The sequence below is a fragment of the Caretta caretta genome, chromosome 12, assembly GCF_965140235.1.
Source record: "Caretta caretta isolate rCarCar2 chromosome 12, rCarCar1.hap1, whole genome shotgun sequence".
Classification (NCBI taxonomy): Eukaryota; Metazoa; Chordata; order Testudines; family Cheloniidae; genus Caretta; species Caretta caretta.
The window spans coordinates 37,801,409-37,828,273 of NC_134217.1; the positions used below are offsets into that span (position 1 = coordinate 37,801,409).

Below are 26,865 nucleotides of genomic sequence, written 5' to 3' on the forward strand. Positions count from 1 at the left end.
GAGATCTGGACTCCTGGATAACAAAAAAATAAACAAGGGAAAAGGCATTGATTATGCCTCTTTCCATGGGCAGCAGTCACACGACTCAGCTGGGCAACTACCTCGCTTACGAAGCTGCGCTCTGCACTCCAGATCAGGCTGCATGGCATGTCACACCAGGCCACTGCGGGCGAGGTCCGACAGGCTTTGTGGACCGGCAATCATCAGATAGAAGGGAGCTGACAAATCAATGGAGTTTGATTCGAGGGCGTTTGAAATGAGACGCAAGAGCCCTCCCCGTGAGGATTACCAAGGTCTCAGTATGCAACGCTAGCCATGTAGCCCGCGTTCGCCGAGGAATATTTTGAGCTAGATGATGCAGTCTCAGTTCGTCTCTGGCAACTTCACCTTCAAAATAGTAAAGCTTTAAAACAATCTACGTGTGTTGAATTGGGGTCCCATTTGGGGGAACTGACAAAGCCTTGAAATAATGACAGGTTTCAGAGTAGCCGCCGTGTTAGTCTGTATCCGCAAAAAGAACAGGAGGACTTGTGGCACCTTAGAGACTAACCAATTTATTTGAGCATAAGCTTTCGTGGGCTACAGCTCACTTCATCGGATGCATGTTCCTTTGAAGTGCAAGCGCCATGGGGGATGATACCCAACAGCACTGGTGGATCAGCACCTTTTGGACTGTATTTTGAGCTCTTTACCCAACAAGTCTGCATCCACTCCCTTCTCTCCTTAGTGAGAAGCGCAGAGAAAAACTGAGTGGATTGCCAGATGCAATTACCTAGAATACACACAGCATTTGTGTTCTTGCCAAGCATTTCATTACTGGAGAACGTGACATTATTCCCAGGAGCTAGGTGCAAGTCCATCTAGACATGTTTGATCAAATACAAATCAGCCTATTGTACTTCGGTCATAGCCAGCACCGTTTTTGTATGCTCCCGCTCACATATTGCTGTGAAAGATTACTGTGTGCATTCAAAACTAACCAACAGTAGGAGGTTGTGGGGCTCCCCATACAGATGTTTTACAAGTAGGTCTTTCACAAAGCCACGATCATGCCAGGACACGAGTCATTCTAGGTATGTTCATTACACTCATGTAATACATGCATATGGGGAAGCCCGGAGGTCAGGGTTTCAGACAGCCCTCCACTAAACAGAAGTCCGGTGGGGGGTTACATACAAGGCTCAGAAGAGGATCAAGAAAAGGGAAGGAAAAAGGAACAGGAAGAAGAAATAACAGAGGAGAGACAAAAGGAGAATAAAAGGAACAGCACACAAACGTCCACCGCACATTTAACTCTCCTGCACCCTATCTGGAGTTGGAGGTGCTGCTTCAATTGGAAATAGATGGTGGCACTTGGGTATCTTTTCAGCAAATTCCACTGGGTCACCCTAACTAGAACAAGTGTCGATTCCTGCTAGGACTGGTGAATAGCCAGTTATCTCAGACTGCTTCCAGGTAGGGCCCAATCCAGTAAGTCCTTCCTCACATGTTCACTTCTTGTGAGACAGCTTTGCAAGATTGGGCCTGTAAACTGCAAGGGATTTAGCTGCTTCAGTGGAGTTTGTGTGGCCAAATTCTGTGCCATACTAGAATGTTTAGGTGTATGTTTAAAAGCACAAAGTCTGTCAGGGTCAGGTTCACGATAGCAACCAAAATATGCACCTAAATCTGAAGGCTGCCAGGGGGTGGGCAGAAAAGAAAATCAGCAAGGTGCTTTGAACGCTGGAAGCAAAATTTGACAGATCTCATTGTCCCAGTTACAGAAGAAGCGTATTTAGGTTTTTCTGCCCTCCTCGTATATTCTTGCTGAGAGAAAACAAGATCAAAGTGACCAAGGGAGATTCATGATACTTCTAGATCTAGGGTTAGGAATAACATGTTTGCAAAGGAAAAAATATGTCTCTACTTAAGTACATGGATCTTTATACTGGCACAAAAGGCCACTGTAAAGATCCATTTGTTTCTTCACTTAATCCCTATTAGGAGGGCATATAGATTAGAGATTTGACTATATTATTTAAAATGTACTAGGGAAAGGATATTTCTGCAAAATGAGCTTCGAATATTATAGCTCCTCAGCAGGGCAATGCACCAGCAAGCTCAGGATGTTGGACTACCGAGAACTCCAGGTCTCAGCAGGTGCATGTCCAATTCTGGTCAGCAGTGTGATTTGTGATGTACGAGGGTTGAAGTTCACCCCACTCTGCATGCAGATAAGATGTACAAGGCCCTGTGCATCAGTAAAGTCCCATTTAATCTCGGCCTGTGCACGGGTAAATTTCACAATAGGCAACTAATCTGAGCAGTGCTCTGCTTACACAAATCGAGTCGATTTCCTTCCCCTAACAGACACTAGCTGCGCTTTCAATAACTTATCTATGAACTCCAAATAGTCTTTTTTTCAGGTAGGCTTTTTTTGTTGTCACTTAAAACGATTTGTTCCAGGATCAGACATCAAGATCTAAAATTTCTTTTTAAATCAAAGAATCTCTCCCCAGCCCCAGATTCCAGTCTGTTCTTGACTCTGATCCCCAGTAGATTGTTTCTTGAACTTGTAAAGCTCAACAACATAACTCTCAGTGCAACTTGCTAGCTTCCCCTAATGGGCACTTTAAAAAATAAAACAAAAAAAACCCCATAAGTCACAATTTAAAGAAAAAATAAAATAAATAAAAAGGCAAGATTTCAAACCAGCAAAACATCTTCACAACCTCAAAGCAACAGCAGTGTTGGAAACGCACTAAGGCAGAGGATCGAATATACCTTGATTCAGAACCGCACAGGCATCAGGAACTGAACGCGAAAAAAGCAACGCTCACCAGACCACACCATTTCACAGAGTCAGTAGCAAAGGAAAAAATAAAATAAGGAAGAGAGGATAGAATGACATTCCCCGTCTATGCTAGGAGACTCAGTTTGTGTCCAAAAACTGCCCATGAAACTGGAGCATCACACAGTTGCCAGTGTATGAAATGGCACAAGAGAACAGAAGTACAAACCATCAACTCTATCCATCACGGACCTAGTTCATTACCGAGACACCCCAATGCAGTGGCCTGTGATTAAATTTTGTTTTAAAATCTACCACATCTGAGGATTCTGCATAGAATTGTTTCCAGACAGTTTTCTTTTAGTCTCACTGCTAGCCCGGTCCCCATTTCCTGCAGGTAGAGCCAGATCTGAATTTGTGCCTATTTCTCATTGGAACAGGTGGCATTTCTGAGCCCAACCTGCACCTGTGACATTTTACCATGGTGGCAAAGTTTGGACCTGAAGCGAGTCAATGCTACTGTAAAAATGCAACAAAGTAATGCGGACAGACACACCTCTTTTCCTCTTCCTCTCCAGTGTTCCCTCTGGAGTGGCAGCAGAAACAGGGTCAACAAAGGTTACATGTTAAAGATCATGCAAGATATATGGATGGAGAAAAAGAGAAGAACAGATGAAAGAAAGAAAAGTCATTATAGGCAGAGAAGAAAAAAGGATTTTTGTTATTTTTCTTTCCCCCTTGCAGGAAAATCGCCTTCCCGGTTATCTCAACTCTGCTCCTGTTCTTCCAAAGCAATTACCAAGCATGAAACCAAATATTCCTGCTACACGCCCCCAGCCGCCCTGGGGAAGGACTTTAGGCAGTTGTTGCTTTAGGGGTTTTCCTCCCCCAGAGGGCTGCGAACTGAGAGATACAAACCCAGCCTGGTGAGAAAAGGCGTTCACAAAAGCAGACTATCCCCTGGAGGCCTTTAAGAAAAGGAAGGTCAGGGGAAAGTGTCTCACTGCAGGGACCCAGTGTGTCTTTCTAGCCTGGTCAGAGGGGATCAGTGACTGCTGTGCACACTCAATGATCTCTCACCTCCAAGATTGCACCTCCAGAGCAGGTGAACAGTTCTAAGGGAAGCTCCCATCTATAAAGCAAGACTTTGGAGTCGAACACCGAAAGGGACCAGTCTCTGGACAGAAGATGTTTTTCTCCTCACCTTAAATCCCCAAGGGCCAAACGCCAAGGTCCTTAACTCAGACAAACTCCCATCAGCTTCAACGAGAGTCTGCTGCAGAGTACGTCTACACTTGGAAGCGGAAGCGTGATTCCCAGCTGGAGGAGACATACTCATGCTATCCGGATGTGTGGAGTTGCAGCGGCACGAGCTGCGGGATGAGCTAGCTGGCTCGAGTACGTACCTAGGGTCTCTGATGGGCACGTACTTGTGGTGGCTAACCCATCCCATTGCTCATGCTGCCACGGCTACCTTCTATTTTTAGCACAGTAGCTTGGCGAGAGCTAGTGTGAGTTTATCTCCTCAAGCTGAGAATTGCAACCCCAGCTGCATGTATAGACACACCCTCAGTCAGGATGTCAGAGTAGGCCAGACCCTAGGGAGTAACCAGGAGACCAGAACCCAGTCTGAACCAATGCCTGAGAAAATGAACGACATCAAGATCGCGCCTTTTCTTTGCCGAGCCAAACCTTAACTGAGGCACCGACACTGTTGCTAATGCAATGGACTAGTTTAAGCCCTTTTCATGTTATGCACTGGAGACCTTACAAGGAACTATATAACGTGGTGACAGAGTCTTGGTCTGAGCACTGGACTGGGAGCCAGGAGCTTGCAGGTTCTAATCCCGTCCCTGACACAATCACTTCCCTCCGCCTCAGTGTCCCAACCTGTACCACGGGGATGAGAATGCTTGTCTGCCTCCCAGGCATCTGCAAAGATTAATGTTTGTAAAATGCTTTGAGAATGAAGAGCCCAAGGTGTAATAAGATGAATCTCGTAGTGCCTACGGAAATGGAGCTATGATCTTTAAAGCACAGAGATCTTTAGAAACAGACACCCACACCACAGGCCAGGCCAGGCGGGCTGTAAATCCTGAAGGCGTTTTACATCTGCATGTGACTTTTGCATGAAGCCCCTCCATAGCTCCTGGGAAAAGGACAGAAGGCCACGGCCTGCTTTGATTGCTCAGATTCAATCCTCCATCACAATTATATGAAAGGAAGCTGCAGCCTCACTGTGTCACGATTCCCTTTACAATCCATTGCACACGTGAGATGCTGGAGGCATTCAATCCCGTAGGAGAAACCCTGAAATAGGTACACGCTCCTGCATTAATGATCACAGCTGGAAGACACTGCAGGTTCCTAGAACCGGTATTCTGATGGTATCAATCACTGGTTGCTATGATAAGAAGCTGCTGGTGAATCTCTTCTTGTGCCATTCAGAGGTAATTCACCCTATTTTCATCTCATTCCTCTCTATGAAGCAGTGAGTGCCACGTCTGCATGCCACCTTACCTTGCATCCACATGGAGCAGGCAGAGCCAGAACCAAGCCTGTTGCTTCGCCCCCTGATTCCTAACTTAAAAGGACTTGCAGTGGTTTTATTTTAGTTGCAGAGACTGTGCCGTCCCTGTCTGAAGGGCTGCGATGAGCAGATCTGGCTGTCTCCAAGCCCTGCCAGGACCAAGGTGTCTCAGCAGTTTGCATGCTAAATTTTGGAAACTGTGGCCATGTGCAATGTGATCCTGGCAACCACTTGTTTTTGCATGGTGTTCATCAGCCAACTGCACATCTGCAGCATGTTCACAGTCAACTACAGAAGTGCCTGGATAGAGAATGGGATCCAATTTAGGAACATACAATATTCTTTTCCAAGACCAGAAACTCACGTGCAATGCTCAGACTGCTGCACGTCTGCAGAGTTCACCTGTTGGGGGGTTTGGATCTCAAATGAATTCTTTTCTTTTTGAAAAGAAGAAAACCCGGCTTGTCAGCTTTTATATTTTAACTATATTCATGGATTCATAGATTTTAAGGCCAGACAGGACAGGACAGGATCACCTAGCCTGATCTGCTCATATCGCAGGCTATTCAATTTCACCCAGTTATGCTTGTGTTCTACCAAACAACTTGCATTTGGCTAAAGCTTACCCTCCGGAAAGGTATCCACTGTTCACTGGAAGACACCCAGAGATGCAGAAACCATCACTTCCCTTGGTAGTTTGTTCCCATAGTAAAATCACCCTCACTGTTAAAAATTTGTGCCTAATTCCCATTTTGCATTGGTCTGGCTACAGCTTCCTTAGGCCTTTCTCTACTGGGTTAACGAGCCCTTTGGCACCCAGGAAGGCATTTATACGCTGTCATCAAGTCATCTTTCAATCTTCTTTGTGATCAGCTAGACAGACTGACCTCGAAGTCTCTTATGGCAAGGCTTTTTCTTCAGCCGTTGATTCCTTTTTGAAACGGTTCTCTGCACCCTCTCCAATTTTTTCAACATCGTTCAGCGTTCCAGTATCGGTCTCATCAGTGCCAGATACAGAGATAAAATCACATCCCCAGAGCTACTCCCCTGTTTATACACTCATGGATAGCACCAGTCTTTTTGGCCAGAGCCTTGCACTGGGAACTCCTGTTCAGTGCTTGTCCACTCTGACCCAGAAACCCTTTTCCGAGTCACTGCTTTCTGGGATACACTCGCCCATTCCGCAGGTCTGGCCCTCATTCCTTGACTTTGCATTTGGCTGTATTAAAACACACTTTGCTTGAATGGGTCCAGTTTACCGACCGATCCAGATCTCTCTGTATAACTTCCCTCTCCTCATCTGTATTTGCCAATCTTTCTGTCATCTGAAAATTTTATCGAAAGCAATTGGATATTTACTGCTAGATCATTGATAAAAACGTTGAATAGTGTCAAGCCTAGTACCGCTGCCTGAGGAATCCCACTAGAAACACACCTTCTCAATGATTCATCGCTGACCGCTGGTTTATGAGATCTGTCAGTCAGTTCCTAAACTATTTAATGTGCGCTTCATTGATATTCTATAGTGCTAATTTATTAATCAGAATAGCATGCAGTACCACATCAAACGCCTTACAAAAGCCTAAATGTATTATTATCTACGCAGTAATCTTTATCAACCAAATTTGATAAATTTGATAATCTCAAAGAATTAAATCAGGTTTGTTTGACAAGATTTATTTCCCATGCAAGCCTGCTGACTAGCATTAATTATATTCCTATCCTTTAATTCAATTCCATATCAACTTTACATTATTTTGGATACCAGGTTAATTGGCCTGACCTGGGTCTTCGTGCTTGCCCTTTTTGAATACTGCCAGAATATTAGTATTCTCTCAATCTTTTGGAATTTCCCTGATATTGCAATGTTTATTAAAAATCTAACATAAACAGCCCAGAAAAATCTCCTCAGCCAACTCTTTTAGGACTCTGGGGTGAAGTTATCTGGACCTGCTGATTGAAATATGTTTATGCCTCATAGATGATGTTTAACATTCTCCTAAGTCACTAATGGAGAGGAAATAACTTTATCCTGCTGTCTGTCTGATTTGGGAATTTTCTTTGATCAGCCTAGGACTTATCTTGAAGTTTTCAGTGACAAAACTACTGCCCAGAGCTATAACCATAGGGTATGTTTACAGCATACCAAAGCTGCTTATGTTCACCAGGGGAATCTCAGTCCCCAGGAGATGTCTGTAACACTAAAAGGTTCCTTACAGCAAAGTTTCGGTAGCAGAGTTTAGCATAGCATTTACAGAGCAGTAAGAATGAAGAGCTGGGTCTCCCAAGTGGTTACTAAGTTAATTCCAATAGAGGGATGACCTCTTCACTGGCGGAAAATTAGCAAGGACTGCTGAGAAGCAACCGCTTTTAAAAAAAAACTATGGGGACAAAGTAAGATGACTAAGCACAGCAGAGAAGAGTTTCCAAGGAGATTTAGACTCAAGATTCAATCCATTACCTCTGGATTCCTGCCTACAAACAGGAATGAGTGTCAAATGCACCTCTGGTGTAAGCAGGTGTAAGGCATTCCCATCAAGCACCGCACCTACAAACGTCAGGGCTCAATTTTGGCTTGAGTACTAGAAAAAGGGCCTTCACGCTATCACTTATGTCTTGGACAGTCTCTAACCAATACCACAAATTAGGCTAAGTCATTCCTGCCTTACCCCGAGTTGGCAATGTACCCTGCTTTCTCATACCCCATAGGAGTCTCTGAATGACGCCCTAGCCCATGCTAGAAAGCACACATCCCTGCAGAGCTGCTGAAACCCTGGAGACCCTTCACCAGAGTTGTGTGCGGGGGGGAGCGAGATAGTAGAGTTAACAGAATGCTACAAAGCTGTAGCGGGAATTAGCCCAGTTTGAGGCTTAATGACACCACAAAAAGGCTTGGTGCCATACATATCAAGAGTGCAACTTATATCCCTCCCCACAACAGAAGGGAAGGGAGGGGAAGGGAAGTAGGGTGTGTGTGTGTGTGTGTGTGTGTGTGTCTGTCTGTAGGTACCAGTGACAGCACACATGAAAACACCCCATAGTACCCAGGCACTGACTGACTGGGAGCAGAGTTTATGGCCCACCTTCCAGTTGCCTTCTGACAAAGGTCAGTCACTAAAATACTGTGTCCATTTCTTAACGTTTGACTTCTACAGCAGCCTGAGCCCTTCATCCCTCAGGAAGGGTAAACGCTTTGCAAACTAGATGCGTGCGCCAGAGAAATGCATGCAGCTCTGGGGTGGGCACAGCATGCTGCATAACAGCATGGGGAGATGTACCAGTAGGGGCCATTTGAGCTAAGACAGTAGGACAAACCATTCCTCTCCCATGAATTAGCGTCCTGCCTGTGGGGCAGGGATACAGGGGGTTAAGGTCTCACTCCCAATCAGCATAGCCCTCACTGTACAGGTGCCATGAAAGAATGAGGAGCTGAAACAAGAGTTGAAACTGCAGTTCCAGGGGGAATCTTGGAATTGCCAGCCTGAGGCTTAGATTCCCGAGCTACCGCCCCTCAAGCCAGCGCGACCATAGTTTGTCAAACTCAGTAAGGTTTAGCCTTACAGGTCAGCTTGTTGCACAAGCAGCCATGGATGAAGATCCAGAAATGCCTTTGTGAATAACATCCTTGGGTCTAGCTGGGATACTAAAAGCCCCTTTTGTAGAAACTTGACTCTACCATGGCCAATCACCCACTGGGTACCAGGTTTGAACGAAGGGATATTGATACAGAAGGGCTCAAACCAACGCAGAATGTTACTCTGAGTCTAGAGGGCTTCCCCTTGGCCTTCCTTGGAGCTGCTACAACAAAACCACAGCGATGCTTTCTGTTGATTTTGGATTGTCCTTTAATTAAAGCTAAAAGGTAAGCCACTGAATCTGATATTTTTACAGTGTCCCAAAGTGAGTTGCAGGACGCTGCTCATTTTAAATCTGCTCTCCCTGCTAGGATTTATATTTTCATTCAGCAAGCCCTGCAAAGGCTCACATTACGCTGCTGGCCTTTCCTACCTTCCCAGAGGTGCCACATGAGACGCTGCAGCTTTTCAAAACCTCAACAATATTTCATAGAATCATAGAATATCAGGGTTGGAAGGGACCTCAGGAGGTCATCTAGTCCAACCCCCGCTCAAAGCAGGACCAATCCCCAATTTTTGCTCCAGATCCCTAAATGGCCCCCTCAGGGATTGAACTCGCAACCCTGGGTTTAGCAGGCCAATGCTCAAACCACTGAGCTATCCCTCCCCCCTATTTGCAATACCCCTGGCCAAAGCTCAGAAAACCTATGAATTACAAATATGTTTTGTTTTTGCCGACAAGGAAAATCAGCCATCCGGTTAGCTCAGAAAGGCATTCTCATCACAGAGCAGCTGCCAAAGGCACATGACCTTGCGAGACATTCGCTGCTGCTAATTTCATGCTTCATAAATGCAAGTTGTATTAATGTTCAGTAGGATCTTTCATTGGTCTGTGCTTAAAAAGTACTGAAAACATGCCAGTCTTTTCCAGTCCATCAGGGCACTTCATATCTGGTAAGTAGCTGAGTCCTTGATTGCAACACTTGGCATTTTTCAACCACAGATCTCAAAGCACTCTACAAAGGTAAGGAAGCATTGTCCCCGTTTCAGAGGTATGGAAATTGTGGCAAAGACCTGCTTCACCCAAGGTCACACACTGAGTCAGTGGAAGAGCAGGAACAGAAGCCAGGTCTTCGGACTCCCAATCCAGTGCCTTATGCACATCGCCATGCTATCTTTCTTAAAGGGACATTGTCAGGTTAAAAAAAATTTTTTTTAAAGTAAGTGACCCCACCTTCTGTTATAAGCAACATTTCAGAAGACTAAGTCAGAGAGAATTTTAAAAAACAAATTGATTCCTCACCATTTATGAAGCTTATTTCAACATTTAATTGAGTAACTTGAAAGGCGAATTTCACTTCTCTTCTGAGTCGATTTCATTTCTACTTCTCCTCTGCCTGTACCATGCTGCCATTGCCCTTTCCTAACACTACAGAGGATTTTGCAATCCTAGCAACGAAACCTCCCATATAATTTTATCATTTCCCTGAAAGGTCTCTATTAACACAGCTCTCGTAAGACTTGCATTTAAAAAAGTAAATAAAACAGACAAAAAAACCTTACTAGATTTTGGACCCAAGCTCTGCGACTGTGTCCCTTTAAAAGCAATTAAAAACAAGAAAACCTCTGAGATCCCAAATCCTCAACAGGATAAATGTTTAGACTTAAATTACACATGTATCTGTATTCAAAAAGAACACTGGAAAATGTATTATTTCCTTGGCTTAGCTGCCTAGACTCAAGCTCAGGGTTCTACTTCCATAGCAGTCTTGTAATCAAACACGTAAGGCAGAGCATTTCCCTGCAATCTGCTTCTGTTTCAGTAGATCAAGTCAACAGTGGCCGGGCGAAAGCAGGACTTTGGGTTCAGGTCTTGGCAGGTAAGTAAAAGGAGACTGATCATGATCTATTTGCTATACAAACATAGCTGTTTTGGAGAGATGATTTCAATGGATTTCTCCTGTCCCAAAGGCACATGGCCTCTGTAACAGCCATGGGAACTGCACAGCTGAACCCATCTAAGCCTATGGTAACCAAGCCCCTCTATGCTCTGCGCCAAGTACAGAGAAAGGGCCTTCAGAGAGAACGCCTGGAGGAGGGGGCAGGCTCCTTTCACTGTACTCCTGCCCCCTCATGCTCCACCCAGGATTCCAAGCACCTCGGACCTTCATGCAGTTAATTTCTAGCATTAGCCATGGCAACTGCCTTCGCAGTGCAGCAGGATTTAAACAGCTATCCGCTGGGTGGACTTCTCAGCAAACAGCTGCAGCGGGAAGGGTCTAACCTGTCATCTCCACTGTTGGTGGGGCTGGGGAGTTTGAGAGTGAAGCATGGGCAGTTTTCCCCCTGCCTTCCAGCTCTCCCTTGCCAAGGGCAGCCAGGATTTAATGTTCACGCCCTACCTGGTGGTGGGAGATCTCTTCCTCCTCTCACAATGGACAGCATCGAAAAAGGCTGCATTCCAAAATCTCAGGGTGTGCCTACAAAACAGGGAGAAGGCATTGGAGACCGCGTGTTGCATGGGAGAACACAACTGCCACCCCAGCGCACCTCTGAGCGACCGCGGGGCATTTGTACGCGGGGTCCTGCCAAAGTGCCTTCCACACAGATTCAGCCTTTGGCTTCTATGCACACAGCATGCTGCAAAGAGAAGTCAGCTTTACGGAGCTGTTAATTCCTGGTTTTGGGGGGTTTTGGTCAGTGGCTGCGTTGACAGATCTCATTGTTTGGGGGGTAGGGGAAAGGCAAAGTCAACTTTGCATGCGTGAAGAATAGAATACTTGGATCAGGCACATGGCTGAGTTATGGGGAACGGCAGCATGTCACTCAGCCAGCATAGCAGGACCAGCACAGGGCCTGGGTTCCCCCTCATACTGCTGGTGCTGTGCAAGTGGATGCTCATGCCAGCTGATTCAGAAGTACCAGGCACAGCGCTCCAGCTGAAGGTGGATAACCAGTCTTTACCAGATAGGCTGCTGCTTCAGATGCATATATAAATAGATCTTCTCTCCCTTCTTCTCCTCTTCCTCCTCCTCGGGGCTGTACAAGGAAACTGTCGGGAAGCAGAGTTGCACACCAAGGCTGTGAGGCGGCTGAGCTGTACGAACACAAACTTCGTACTGCTCAGCTACTCACCCCACCCCCCAAGCAGTCACCCCGAGGTATCAAGGAAAAAAAAAAAAAAATCCACTCAGACCATCCCTAATGGTCTTTGTTTTTCAACCTCATGGTTGCTACTTGAGCTAAAGGAGCAGGTCCATTAGCTCAGGGGCAGTAACAAACTCAAACCTCTATATGGGGACGCACCACACTGTGTGCGTGTGCAGGTTACATTCACCACCACAAAGCACCACGCTGCGTGTGTGCAGGTTACATTCAGCATCCAAAGGATGCTACTGCGGAACGGGAGATGCTACTGCGCTGAACAATGGATTGGAAAAACTTCCTCTGGTTTCTCTGCAGCTTCCTGAAGTGCCTCTGCAAACCGCACTGAGAAGCTGTCAGTCATTCCCCATAGCAATTTCACTCTCCCAGTCACTTTACATGACGCTGGCTGTGCCAGGGCATTTCACACCGTGTCTGCGCCCCACCCTAAGATCCTGGGGATCCCTTTGCTAAAGCCATTGGTTTGCGGCCGCGCTGCTTACCTGTCTTCCGCAGCTTCTCCTTCGGTTTGTCTTCCCCCTCCCTACAGCAAAGAAACCGTGCCAGTCAGCTCCGCCCTCTCAGAAACCGATGCCCTACTGCAGCCAGCTCCCCCTCCTATCAGCCCACATAACTAACCCATTCAGCCTGCTGGCATCCACCTCCCACATCACAGCCACTGGGGCGAGACGCAGTGGTGAGACAAGAGGCTGACTCAGAGGTGCTAGCCATGGCCAATGTACGCTGGAGCCCTTGGGAGAGTTTCTCCCAGTAACTTCATGCCCAAGCAGGCTATTTCCCCAGAATGTCTCCCAGTGCTTTGCAGCCCCACTTGCCTCTCTGAAGTAGGCAAGCATATTAGCCCCATTCTGCAGATTGGAAAACCAAGACACAGGGAGGCTGGCTGATTTGCCCAAGGTCACCCAGGGAGTCCGTGGCAGAGCCAGGAATGCAATCCAGCTCTCCTGACTTCCGGTCCCATGACTAACCATTGGAGAACACTCTGGCATCACCACCCTTGCAGAGTTGGGGCAATCAGTCAGAAAGCCCCTGGAAGGTTGTTACCCTTCTCTCCGTGTTGGGCGTTCTCACACTTTCATAGAATCACAGAATATCAGGGTTGGAAGGGACCTCAAGAGGTCATCTAGTCCAACCCCCTGCTCAAAGCAGCACCAATCCCCAATTTTTGGCCCACATCCCTAAATGGCCCCCTCAAGGATTGAACTCACAACCCTGTGTTTAGCAGGCCAATGCTCAAACCACTGAGCTATCCCTCCCCACACTGAGGGAGTCACATCTAAATGGAGAGGGTGTCGTGAGGACGCCTGCATGCCTATTCGTGATCACATGGGCCTCCTTCCTCCGCTCCCATTGGTGGTCAAACATCACCTCGCTGGCGTTTAGTGCATTTGTAGTTTAAGGAACTTTACGGGCTGGAAATGAGGCACAGCACGTGGCCTGCCAAATCTCTTCCGCACACTGGCACGTTCTTCTCTGGGCTGTTGATGGTCCACAGAGCAGTTTGCAAACCACTGCGCTACGCCCAAAGAAATCCATCTCCAGAGCCCACCTGTCTCAGCACGCAGATAAGGACAGACATCCAGGTCTCACTCCAGAGAAGCCCACGTAATGTTAAGAGATACAACTGGGGAGCCTGAATTAAGAGCTCTCACAGACCTAGGGTCCTTGTGCTGGATGGAAGCATACCTATCCATGTGTCTGTCTCAGGCTCTAGTGACTGCAGAGCTGGGTGAACATGGTAGAGGGAAGATAAAGCCCTGACAGGTAACTGAGGTCCTCCTTTAGCCAGCTGAGTAGAGGCACCTGCTTTCCGGGCAGGAGGTCGCCTGTCCTATCCCAGATAGCACGCGCATGCGTCTGGCTGACGGCCATGCGGTTGGCACGGCCTGTTTGTCCAGCCCACGGCACCCGCCCCCTACGCAGGGCGTTTGAGCACTGATGCAGCAAAACTCACTCGCTTTTTTTGCCCATGGGTCCCTTGAGCTTGGTTTCCAGCCCCCCGAAGAAGCCCCTCACATTCTCAGTCTTCGCTGACGTGTTCTTCAAGAGTCGCTCTGCAATGTCTTTTTTCTCAGCCAGCCAGCTGTTTGCGGACTTCAGGTACGAGTCGATACTCCCCATGGGCTTCTCCTTCGCCTCTGTGGGCAGCACCTGGGCTTTACCTACAGGAGAAACGGGAGGTTTCTAGAAATGGCTCTTTTAAGGGATCCCAGGAGAACCAAATCTAGGCTGCCCCCTACTGCAAAGGTGGGTGCACAGTGTTAGCTACAAGCTCCTCAAGTCCTTACTCCCAGAAAGGAGACAAAGATGCCCAGTTTTTAGCCACATGGAGACTAAACCAACAAGGCAAATCCCCCATGTCAGCATCTCCGCCTCGCCGGGATGCATCCTTCGCTTTAAAGCCAACAGCGTGTGCATGATGGCCAGCATCTCCTGAACCAACAGGTGGTGAAAGACAGACGGCCGAGGGGTTTGGCATCCTCATAGCTAGAGAGCAGAGAGATTCTCTTGGCTGCCGCAAGAACAGTCAGAGGGGGAACAGCCGCTCGATTTGCAGCGGAGGCTCTGGGGGTGCTGGGACGTCACTGGTCTGAGATTTAGCGCAGTGGTTCCAGATGACTGTGCCCCTTTCAGGAGTCTGATTTGTCTTGCGTACCCCCAAGTTCCATCACATGTAAAATCTTGGGCTTCAGCCCTGAGTGGTGTGGCTTGGGCTTTGGCTTTCTGCCCTGGGCCCCAGCGAGTCTAACACCGGCCCTGGCGACCCCATTAAAATGAACTCGCCCACAGTTGGAGAACTGCTGATATAGTATATAGAGCAGTATAAACAAGTCTTTGTCTGTATGAAATTTTAGTTTGTGCTGACTTCACTAGTGCTTTTTAGGTAGCCTGTTGTAAAGCTAGGCAAATATCTAGATGAGTTGATGTGCCCCCTGGAAGACGTCTGCATGCCCCCAGGGGTACATGTACCCCTCGTTGAGAACCACTGATCTAGAGGAACATTCTTTCCAGCAACCCACCGGATAGTTTATGAATGCCATTTCCCCTCTCCTCCACATTCTCCACACAGAGATAAGCCCCTCACTCTCCAGCCCCCACATGGCTCAGGGTCTCCCAATAGGTTCCCCATCTATTTCCTTTAGGACAAACTAATCACCATCTCGCTGTGCTACAAGGCCGCATGAGCCCATCTCCACTCTCTAAGACAGTTTAATAGTATTCTCTAGCTGGCAGAGGGACAGGAACAGCGATACAGAGAAACTCAGCAATTAAAAGAAGCTGGCCCCAGTCATGGGGGAAAAAAAAAAAGCTGTCACTGGACATTGATTTCTTATTTGAAAAGCGCCAAGCTCAGCAGAATCAGAGGAGCCTGGATTCCTAACAGGGGGAATCGTTGAGCCTCACGAGTCCGTTTTAACCTGCGCTCGCAAACTTTGAAACGGAGCAAACTCAATAGTGCAGCACTGCCATGACCCCACCACGCTGCGCTGAGCTGATGACACTGGCCTTAGAATCTGTGTGTTTCCTGGCCAAACACACAGGAACGGGGACCCTCTAATAATAAAGGAGAGATGTTTACAACAGCCGGATTCCCCTTCTACTGCGGGTAGAGAAAGCTTGTGCCGCAGACCCAGGTTTCAATATTTATCTCTCATGGCTCCCAGCGTCCCAACAGCCAAGCACTGCTGTAACACCAGATGACATCTCTTCTGTTGAACGGACAAGGACTCACTGGGGTTTCTTCCCCCTTGGGCATTTGTGGTAAGACAGTGAGCACCAAGGGGTTTAAAAGCAGCCGTGAGCTGCCAGACTGGGACATCTGGAGCACACACAATACACTGAGAAACATGCTCCCCTCTCTCTGCATACACATAACTCACAGTAGCATTAATGACAGTCATGCACAGGAAGAGAGGGAAGACCCCTCAATGCCATAACAACGCCAGGCTCCCAAACACCGCTCTGCTCATGCCAGTGACTGCGATGCCAATTCCACCTCCGCGCTGGGCACTTGGGGCAGGAGCAGCACACGCAGCCAGAGGAACACGGACAAGGAGAGAGAGAAGCGAGGAAGCTCCTGTTTTTTAAATGGACACAATTTTCTGTTGAAAATAGCTCCGAAGGCTGAAGAGTTCCCTGTTTAACAGTGCTTTGGATTTAGACCAAGATTTTCAGAAGTGACTAGTGATTGGGGGTGCCTCAGTTTCTGGGCATCCAACCAGAGTCCCAGGAAGGAGGCCTGATTTTAAGGAGGTCCTGAGGCGCCCTCCCCCACTCTGAAAAATCAAGCCGCTGAAGTGTCTCAAATTTGCTACCCACAAATCACGAGTTAATTTTGAAAACTTTGACCTTTAGTTTCTTAAACTTTAGTTCGGAAATTCAGCAGATACCATTCTCAGTGACCGCCTCCCAATCCCAAATCAAGCAGATGTTTCCCCTTGGGATGAGGGACGTCATCCTAGAGCCAGCTGTGCCCCACCGAGTGAATACACATCTGTTCTAACAACCCACCCTCACACTTATTCTGCAAGTCATTTCAAGTTCCCCGCTCCTTCAGCCAAAATGAGAAAGGCACCCATGTGCACAAGCCGCTTACCGATGTGATAGTAAGTGAAACACATGGTCATTAGATTTTTGGCAGGACCAAAGTCATCCATCTGGTGACACCTAAAATGGGTGGGGGAAGAGAGACGCAGGGAATTAGCAGCCACATCTATAGCAGCATAGCAGAACTAGCAGATACCCAGAGATACTAGATGTTTTGGTACCAGGCCACCTCTGCCATAGCGTCCGCTTAACCATACTCACCATCCCCTTACTGTAGATCCCATTTGGGAAATGTCAGACTGACTGCATCCCATCTGCTCAGAGCCCCACCCACCCCAGCATTACCTTCTCTAAATCCTCCTACCGACCAAGGACCAGCTCCCCCCACTGCTTTACACTAAATCAGACACTCTGCTTTCAAGCAGCACTGTGCATTCACACTGGAGATGCTGCCAACTGACACGTGGCCCTCAAAGCAATTTTGGTGCAATACAGCTGGCTCAAAAGGTGCTTCCAGAGACGCTGCTCTGCAGTTCAACTGGGGACAGACAGCGATTCAGTTAGCACCGGTTGCTGACTTTGTACTTAGCTAAGGCTGGTCTCCTGGAACTAGCTGGCATGGAAGCAAAGCATCCCTCTGATGGCTCGGTGAGCAGATTACAAGAGGGCTCAGTTGTGAAAAAGGAAAATCAACCCTGCTTTGATATCTGCCATTACTTACTCGAACAGCACCACCGCGAAGGACTGCACCAGCCGATAGAAAGTCTGCTCCGAGACGCACTTGGAGTTACAGCGCTGCAAAGACAAACGAAGCCGACACACATCAGTCTTAGCGCTCCTTCCTCTCCGTTGCTACTGAAAGCGCAAGCTCCGAAGAACTGACGTGAGCGCTCCCAGAGGATTCGCCACAGTGGGGCTGGGCCACTGGACACTGGTTTGACGGCGTGGAACTTCACTTAGGAGCTGTGGGGTTTTGATGAGTTATTTTGATTTTTTTTTTTAAATGAAACTGACGGCTTCTCTCTAACATTCCACTGCCCAGTGATTGATACAGTCGCATTTTTAATGCAATTCAAAACATACATCTCTTTGCCCCCAGCTCTCCCCACTGAGATTAGGCACATTCTCAAACACACCACTATGCTGTTCTAACAGATGTCCAGGAGACCCACCCTCCTGCACAAACTGCCCCCATCACCAGAGCCAGGCACCCTCAACTGCTTTGACACAGAGGAGTTAGCATCCGGCAGCTGTTCTCCCCTGCTCACCTGAGCACTGACATATCTTGCAAACCACTCCCTGCCTTTTCCGTTCTCTCCGCTGCACAGCTCCCCAAACTTGGCCTTCTCTTCTTGGTCCAGGTCCTCCCTGGAACAGACAAAAAAAAAATCAAACACACTTTAAATTCCCTTCCCATGCTGAGCTGCTCAGAAAATCCCTGTAGCCTGTGAAAAAAGCAGAGGTATTCGGAGAGCCAGGAGCAGACCCTTGCGGGAAAGGATCCACAAGTTCTATCAAGGACACGATCAATCAATGACACAGCTGTATCACTGGGGCTACATGTACAGGACACATCTGTATTGTCATGCACATACCTGCTGCTCAGGCTGCTTCCTGGCCTCTCCATTCTGCTCCTGGTCTTCACTAATAGATGCAATACGCCTTGGGGGAGGGGGGAGAGCAATTTTTTTGTTCAGTGTATCACAAATCACCAAGGGTATGTCTACACTGCAACATAAACCCAAGCTTAAATCTAATCCCCCTTGAGACTATGCCACAATTGCGCTAACTCAGGGCTCAGACGCAGGGTCCCAGGACCCTGCGGGGCTGGAGGGTCCGAGCTCGAGTTAAGCCGGGACCCAGGGTCCGAGCCCTATTGCTTTGCAGCGTAGACTTAGCCCCGCTTGACTCCGGTCCTGGGAGTCAGCCGGAAGTATCCCACAATTCCATTGGACAGATTCCTTAGTCCTCTCTATCCCAACAATCTGCAATGCACTCTATTGAAAACGGAAGCCACCCCCCGTGCTTTGCACATGGCAGCAGCTCAGGTTGGCATCGACCCGTTCTCTTCTGGTCACCAATCTGCAAGCATGCTGCCAGAGAGCCGCCTGGGTTTGCAATGCAGAGCGAACCCATCGAGCCTTCTGCTGCTTCCTGGTAACATGCAGGGCGGGCAGTAAAGTCTTCCCACAGTGCACCACGTCCGAGGGCTAGGGCGGCCATATTTCGGTGGCTAGGGACTCAGACATGGTTACTTTAACTCAGGTCTGCGCACGTCAGCGTGGACACCAGAGCCCTAGGTTCAAGCACGGATTAGAAAAAATGTAGGGTTAAAATACAATGTCAATGTTCAAGCCCAGGGTTCCCTAACACAGGCCAGCTGACTCAAGTCCCTCTAACCCTGGGCTTACATTGCAGTGTAGACATACCCGGAGTCACTCATTTATCTTGCAGTAACCCCTAGAGGTCCCAATTATTGACTTTTGCTAAACAATGTACAAATACATGGTAAAGATACAGTCCAAGGAGGTTACACTGGCAATACGGATTAATGACAAGACACGAGCGGGGGATGAATATTTCTCACCAATGCAGGGAAAGGAGGTATCGTGTGAGTATTACACTTATTGGTCTACCTGCTGAAAGACACCACGACTATTAATATAGCATCAGAGGCAGAACGTGGCATTTTACAGGAGTAGCAAGACATGCTGTCTGGCCAAGAGCTCTTGGACAACTCCTAAATCATTTCAGATGGGCACGTCACCTTCCTTAGCCAGGGAAGGGCTGAGAGAGGTACCAGAATTTCTTTACACACCATAAGCAGTGCATAAAGTGCTCTGTGGTGGAAGTAAGAGGCGAGACACCCCCGCGCAATACAGTGGCTGAAGCATAGGGAGTAAGCTGTTCATGAATATCAGGCAGGGGATAACCAACACCAGCGTCTCTCGGTGTTTGGAACCGAGATGGCTGCACGGAAGAGGGGAGTGGGCAAAGCAGCACTGCTGAGTGGGAGTGAGATGCATTTTAATTGGGGCCTCTTTGGCGAACAGTTTTAATTTAGTTTTAAAAAAACCCCAAAGCAAACAAAGTCATTGGGACTATGAGGAGCCGAGGTTTCTGCTCTGGGTTTGGATGATGCAGCATTGCAGTCCCCAGGCAATAGCACTTGTAAATGAGATAGAAACATTACAGATCTCAGGGGCTTCTCCAGTGCCAAGAAAGCGTGTTTCTTAGTGAAAAGGATAGCCAGCACAGAGGCAGCCAAGTGGGTTTTCTCCTGTGTCGAGTGCTCAGACTGGCCAGGAACCTTTTGAAAGTGAAACAAGAGCTCTGCTCTCAAGAGCTATTCACTCAGCAACTCAGCTAGGGCAAAACCCTCACCGGAAACAGAAAGGGAGCTTCTCCCTGCATCGCAGGGATGAGGAACGCCTGCTCTTTCGGCCTCCCGGTTTGCACTCTTCACACACACAGTGCCTGGGGAGACTAGTGCATTGACCAGTGCTGCAGGAGTCTACTGGTTTGCTGGAACCTCAGGGTAGCGCGGACGTGAGTGAGAGTGCAAGGTGGTAACTGACCCGAACGCTAGCTGGAAATAGACTGACTGCACATTTAGAGTTTCTACCCTCAGGAAGGGCAATGTGCCCAACCTCCATTGCCAAGTGCTACCTAGAGAGTTTTAGCTGGACTGTAGACTCAGACTCATAGACATTAAGGTCAAAAGGGACCATTATGATCATCTAGTCGGACCTCCTGCACAATGCAGGCCACCGAATCTCACCCACCCACTCCTGCAATAAACCTCTCACCTATGTCTGAGCTACTGAAGTCCTCAAATCATGGTTTAAAGACTTCAAGGTGCAGAGAATCCTCCAGCAAGTAACTGGTGTCCCATGCTGCAGAGAAAGGCAAAAAACCCCCAGAACCTCTTCCAATCTGCCCTGGAGGAAAATTCCTTCCCAACCCCAAATATGGCGATCAGCTGAGCCCTGAGCATGTGGGCAAGATTCACCAGCCAGATACCCAGGAAAGAATTCTCTGTAGTAACTCAGATCTCACACCATCTAACATCCCATCACAGGCCATTGGGCCTATTTACCATGAATAGTTAAAGATCAATTAATTGCCAAAATCATGTTACCCCATCATACCATCTCCTCCATAAACTTATTGAGTTTAATCTTGAAGCCAGATAGGTCTTTTCCCCCACTGCTTCCCTTGGAAGGCTGTTCCAGAACTTCACTCCTCTGATGGATTCTGCCCCTGCTAGGTTCACAAAGTCACTCTGAGACCCTGGGTTTAGTAACCATTGATGCACTTTATTCTCAGGCTCGTTCCCACCACTGTTTCACCACGTACAAGTAACCCTTCACCGTCTGCAGGCACGCAGGAGGGGAGAGCTACCTCCCTGCTTCCATTCTCTGCCTTTTCTCTTTCCTGCTGCTCTCCTCTGGCTTCCTGCCCCTCAGACTTTTATGCAGCCCCAGGCTAATTAGCTAAGGTAGCAGCTGTCTCCGCCTCCCCAGTTAGGGCAGGTTCTCTCAAGACCACTCTAATTTGTTCACCTAACAAGGAGCAGGCATGACAGAGGGCTGAATCTGCAACCCTTTGCCCAGCACCCTGTCACAAGGACTCAAACCTTCCAGAGCTCCCATCACTCTTAAATTTTGTCGACACTACAGAAGTGAACTGGGCGTGCCAGATGCAGCCTCAAGCTTTGGTTAAACAGGCAAAGGGGTCAACGTCCCTCGCCGCTAAACAGCTTCTAGGGCACAGTTACTGCCACTGCTTGCTGCAATGGGCCTAGCCCCTAAACACCAGCAAAACAATCATGTTAAATCCGGTCCAAATTGGAGTTTATATTCCCCAGGCATATGCGCTCCCAGGAGCCCCTGGGTATTGGGGAAATGAAGAAAGATTCATGACATCAATACTAAAAATTCTGGTCAGTTTCCATTTGAGACAGACAGAGAGACAGTTCTCAGCTTGGATCTGCGACGTCTCTGCAAGGAGAGAGACTAACTTCTGTTGGTGGAAGACACAAGCTTCCGAGCTCCACAGAGCTCTTCTTCAGGTCTAGGAAAGGTAGTCCTAGCGTCCCAGTTAATACAAGGTGGAACAGATTGGTTAGCATAAGTAGTTCACACATTGTCAAAGACCATTCAAGGTGCAGTGGTTCTGCAGTCGCGGGACTAAAAAAAAGGGGGGGGGATTAGTGGGTTATCGATTGTTGCAATAAGCCATAAACCCAGTGTCTTTTTAGGACCATGATTTTTAGTGTCTAGCAAAGCAGGTTTCGTTTGAGGACAAGGACTGAGAGGTCAGACATGGAGTGACCGTTTTCTGGAAAGTGCTCTCCTGGAAAGTGCTCACCCACAGGTGATAGAGTGTTTTTGTCTTATTTGTTGTTGTGAGAGGTCGTTCAAGTGTGTAGTGATTATTTAACTTAACCCACATAAATGTTATTGGGGCATTTAGTCCACTGGATGAAGTCCAGTGCATGTGACAGGCATGCGCAGGACCTAGGGATCTCGAAAGGTGTTTTGTGGGCGGGTATGCACTCCGTATCTGACCTCACTGTCCTCATCCCCAAAGGAAACCTGCACAACATCTTCAAAAGACGAGCCTGGGAGCTTAAGTAACTTTGCTAGGGCCTAAAATTGGATATCAGGCAGAACGTTTTTCCTGTCTGCATAGTTAAGCTCTGGAATGGGCCTCCAAGGGACGTTGAGGAATCCCTGTCATTGGAGGTTTTTAAGAACAGGTTGGACAAACCCCTGCCAGGGAGGGTCTAGGTCCTGCCTCAGGGCAGGGGTTGCACTAGACCGCTCAATATCCCTTTCAGCCCCACATTTCTATGATGAGAGGCTGGATGGCGTCTCCTGCACCAGCGGGCCTGAAGAAAACTCTAATCCCCACTAACTCTGATCTCTCCAGGACATTTGGCTCTTCCAAAAAAACTTGACAATGTTTCGGCAGTTGCAGTGCCCCAATCACTGCGTCTGACCAGTATTGTCCTCCTGGCACCTTGCATCTGCCCCCAGTCTGCCTCTTGCATCCATCTGCTGTCTCTTGTCTTAAGCTATGGCTACACTAGCCCTTTTGTCAGTAAAACGTATATCGTTCAGGAGTGTGAAAAAACACCCCCCTGACCGACAGAAGTGCTGGTGTGGACAGGGCTATGTAGGGAGGTGGTTTAACTACGCAGACGGGAGAGCTCTCCCCTGTCGGCATAGAGCGGCTACACAGGAAGCCTTACAGTGGCACAGCCCCATCAGTACAGCTGTGCCGCTGTAAGGTCTCTAGTGTAGACACTGCCTTTTTGTCCTGTGTTTGTACAGCACCTAGCACAATGGGGCCTGGTCTAGGATTGGGGCTGCTAGATGCTACAGTAATGTAAACAAATAATAAAATGCTCCCTTCAGCCACTTCATTACCTATCACCTTCGGGGAGCATCAGAAAGAAAGGACAGGCCTCTGTGACCCCCTACAGTCTGGACCCCAAATGCCCTGGTCCCATACACCTTTCAGGATTTATCCGCACTGAACACTACCTCCCCAGCCCAGAGGGATGCAGGTACTGGGCCAGTTTCTCCTGTACAATTGACACTATGGAAGAGGCTCCATCTGCCACCCCGACCCCTCCGGCAGCTTCAATCCCCTGTCCAAGGAGCATTTTGTCCCAGACAGCCCCCTAGCTGTGCTCTGAATCCTTCCAGCTGCCCTACAGCAACTCCTCGCTCTCCCTTCCAGCCTGCATCCAGCTCAGCGGTTCAGCAAAGCTGCTTTGGCAGTCTCTTGTTACCACGCACCCTGCATCCAGCGCAATCCCCAGGTGCGGTAACCTCCCAGCTGGGCTGCTTTATGGCTGTGCTGACAGGCTGCCCTGTTCCCTTCCCCTGTTTCGAACTGCTCTTTTGCTCTCAAGATGAAGGAAGGAACCGAGTGCTGATTTCCAGAGCAGAAATTCCACAGCAACGACTGAATCACCCGAGCAAAACAATTAGCTCTGCCTATTGCTTCCCACCAGACGATCTGCTCAATCACACTGGATGCGCCGAACCGGGATATTACACAGACTGAAACAAGTACGCCTTGCTGTCGGGATCAAAGGGCCAGAGGCATCCGTCGCTGACAAACAGCGAACAGACCCCCACGTGCGTTGTATCCCCTGACATTTAGATTAGCGAGAAAGCCTATATCAGAGCCTGGGCAGCGCGGAGATCTGCAGCAGGGCGAGAATGGAGTGCGGTACACAGCCCCTCCAGCTTCAGACACAGACCCATCATAACTAGATGCAGAAAGCTCCCCCCATTCCTCTCTGCCAACCCCCTTCACTCCCGGATCCTACACCAGGCTAAGTAGAGTGATTGAATCTGGCAGGCGTGCCCGCAGTAAGTCAGCACCGCGGGCAGGCAATCAGAGGGGGACGTGCCATTCCAGGCATCACCGTCTGAGGAAGAGCTGCACGCGGGGGACACACTCGATGCCTCAGCGGCTCCAGCGTACGGCATGACACGATGTCAAAGGCGTGAGGGCATGCACCCCTAGGCCATGCAGCACAGAAAAAGGCCAGCACGTGAGGGCAAGGAGGGGAAACAATAAGTCTGGTTAATTTCAGCCCTGTTGGAAGGAGGACGGGAACTTTCAGAACCTGATCTCCCTCTGTATGGCTACCGCCCTTTCCATCGGAGGGTCTTCAAGCGCTTTACAAGCATGAGTGAATTTAGCCTTAACCTCTCATCCCCACTCTTGAGATAAGGAACTATCCCATTTTACAGAACGATGAAACAGAGGTACAGAGAAGGAAAGGGACTTGCCCCAGGTCACAGGGGGAGTCAGTGGCAGAAGCAGGAGTAAGTTGATCTTGGCCTCCTGAATCCCAGTCTCTAGTTTCTCTAACACTGTGTGGAGGGGAAAAATCTACATTTGCCAAATGCAGAAGGGGGGAGAATTTAAGCTTTGAAAAAGGGTGAACAGAGAAAAGTCATGTCAGTGAAAGTTCCTCTGGAGGAGGGGGCAGCTTCATTATTCCCCACACCTTTCCAGCATGCACCTCTGCACAGGGCAATCCCCACCGGATCTGGCTCCTTCCATCCTGCCCCATCCCAGCATGCACCTCTGCAGAGGACAACCCACACCAGGCCTGGCTCACTCACCCTCCACTGAAGATCTTCTCCACGTACTGCCTCATGAACTCCCGGCGCTCCACCATCACCTCGTCCTTGGCTGACTCCGTGCTCTGGTTGGACGAGAAGGACTCAATGGACGAGGAGCGGCGGTAGTTGTTCCAGCTGTGATGGCTGGGCGAATCCCCCATGTCGTTCTCACTGTCGGCCGACTCCGTGGTGTCACTCTCCTCTCCTACAGCCGCCGGGTCCCCCAGGTCCTCCAGTAACCCATTGCCACTGGAGGGTTGAGGGGGCAAGGGAGGGGACTCAGCGGGGATGGAGGCAGGGGGCTCGGAATCAAAGTCAATGAGGTTCCCCACCGGAACGTCAGTGGCCTCCATGGCTTGTAGAGCGGGTGTGCAGGGGGCAGGTACCAGGGCGGGAGGCTGCTTTACTGTGACTCGATTTCCCTTTCGCCCATCAGTGAGATTTCGAGGCCATCTGCAGCTCAGTGTGTCAAAGACGCTCCTAGGATAAGCCGGCTAGAGCTGGTAAGTCCCCTCAAGGTTCCAGGCTATCAGAAGGCGTCTGAAAGGCAAGATACAACCACCACTGAAAGGACAGCCCAGGGAATTGGCATCATGGAGCCACTCGATGGGGTCATGACAGCCCCAGCCAGAGCAGCAGCAGGCCCAGAACCTTCCATCCCTCTTTATCCTCCCAGTGACTGACACTTATTCAGCCAATTCCCACTCTCCTCCACCAACAGTGGTTACTAGCAGGACAGGGAGACTGACTGGCACCGGTGCTGGCTTTGCAGCATTTATTAATGACATCTAAACAAACAAACCAACCCACCTATCGGGCAGTTGCAGCTTTTCCCCTAATTCGCCCATTTCGCCTGTTAATTTAATTAGCTCAGGCACCGCTGGCTTTTTGCTGCGTTGCTGTATGCGTTGAATCATAGAATATCTGGGTTGGAAGAGACCTCAGGAGGTCATCTAGTCCAACCCCCTGCTCAAAGCAGGACCAACACCAACTAAATCATCTCAGCCAGGGCTTTGTCAAGCCGGGACTCTAAGGATGGAGATTCCACCGCCTCCCTAGGTAACCCATTCCAGTGCTTCACCACCTTCCTAGTGAAATAGTGTTTCCTAATATCCAACCGAGACCTCCCCCACTGCAACTTGAGACCATTGCTCCTTGTTCTCTCATCTGCCACCACTGAGAACAGCCAAGCTCCAGCCTCTCTGGAACCCCCCTTCAGATAGCTGAAGGCTGCTATCAAATCCCCCCTCACTTTTCTCTTCTGCAGAATAAACAACCCCACTTCCCTCAGCCTCTCCTCCTAAGTCATGTGCCCCAGCCCCCTAATCATTTTTGTTGCCCTCCGCTGGACTCTCTCCAATTTGTCCACATTCCTTCTGTAGTGGGGGGACCAAAACTGGCCACAATACTCCAGGTGTGGCCTCACCACGGCCTCCACTCCCAGACCGTTTATTGGGTTGCAACCGGCCACAAATGTTTACAAAGGGATCCTGAGCACGAAAAGGTTGAGAACCACTGCAATAAAACATATGACCCCTCCTATTTTCTCTCTCTACTACCCTGGGAACGACAACTACATGGCATAATAGCAAAGTAGGCAGATTTTACTCTCCATTAGCTTTCTCAGAACTGTATTTAGAGCAGGGTGGGGGTCTGATCCTGGGAGGTGCTCAGTACCAATGGTTCCCATTGACTCGTCTGAGAGCCAGGAGAGCTCAGCACCATACAAGCCCAGACCTTCTTTTGATGAGCCCAGGAAACAAGTCACTAATTTTGATTTGCTAAGGATAACAACGCAGCTGAGCGAAACCAGGCATGGCACAAGTGCCAGAAGGGAGCCGGGGAAGGACACACTGACCTCTGTGGTGGTACACGGGGATCGGGAAAGAATACTGAGTAACTCACGTCTCAGTGTGCAGCACAGACTGACAGTGTTGGGAAAAGGAAAACAAGTCCTTGACTGGGACACAGGCTTTCATTGGTGAATTCGGGTCAGCGACAGAATCTGTGCCTGCTTCAGACACACAGGAACAGGGTCTGAATGATCAACTTCACGTACAGATTTATCAACATAAGGTTAATTTTTAGCACTGACTGATACAAGCCGGGTTGTCTTTG

The 26,865-nt window shown here is 48.8% G+C and overlaps 1 protein-coding gene across 6 annotated transcripts in view; it reads right to left on the reverse strand.

Moving 5' to 3' along the window:
- The window catches only part of KIAA0513 (KIAA0513 ortholog), a 91,992-nt gene that overhangs the window by 8,237 nt on the left and 56,890 nt on the right, over positions 1-26,865 (reverse strand). For 5 of the 6 annotated variants that reach the window (XM_075118456.1, XM_048816322.2, XM_048816323.2 and 2 more), the window contains exons 2-10: positions 24,748-25,287; positions 17,857-17,956; positions 17,310-17,383; positions 16,638-16,708; positions 13,995-14,202; positions 12,523-12,563; positions 11,840-11,927; positions 11,278-11,355; positions 3,327-3,356 (exon numbers count right to left, since the gene is read on the reverse strand). In XM_075118456.1, coding sequence (XP_074974557.1) covers positions 3,327-3,356; positions 11,278-11,355; positions 11,840-11,927; positions 12,523-12,563; positions 13,995-14,202; positions 16,638-16,708; positions 17,310-17,383; positions 17,857-17,956; positions 24,748-25,100 — 1,043 coding nt within the window. In that variant the 5' untranslated portion in view covers positions 25,101-25,287. The remainder of the gene's footprint in view (positions 1-3,326; positions 3,357-11,277; positions 11,356-11,839; positions 11,928-12,522; positions 12,564-13,994; positions 14,203-16,637; positions 16,709-17,309; positions 17,384-17,856; positions 17,957-24,747; positions 25,288-26,865) is intronic. The other variant, XM_075118457.1, reaches the window with a different exon arrangement.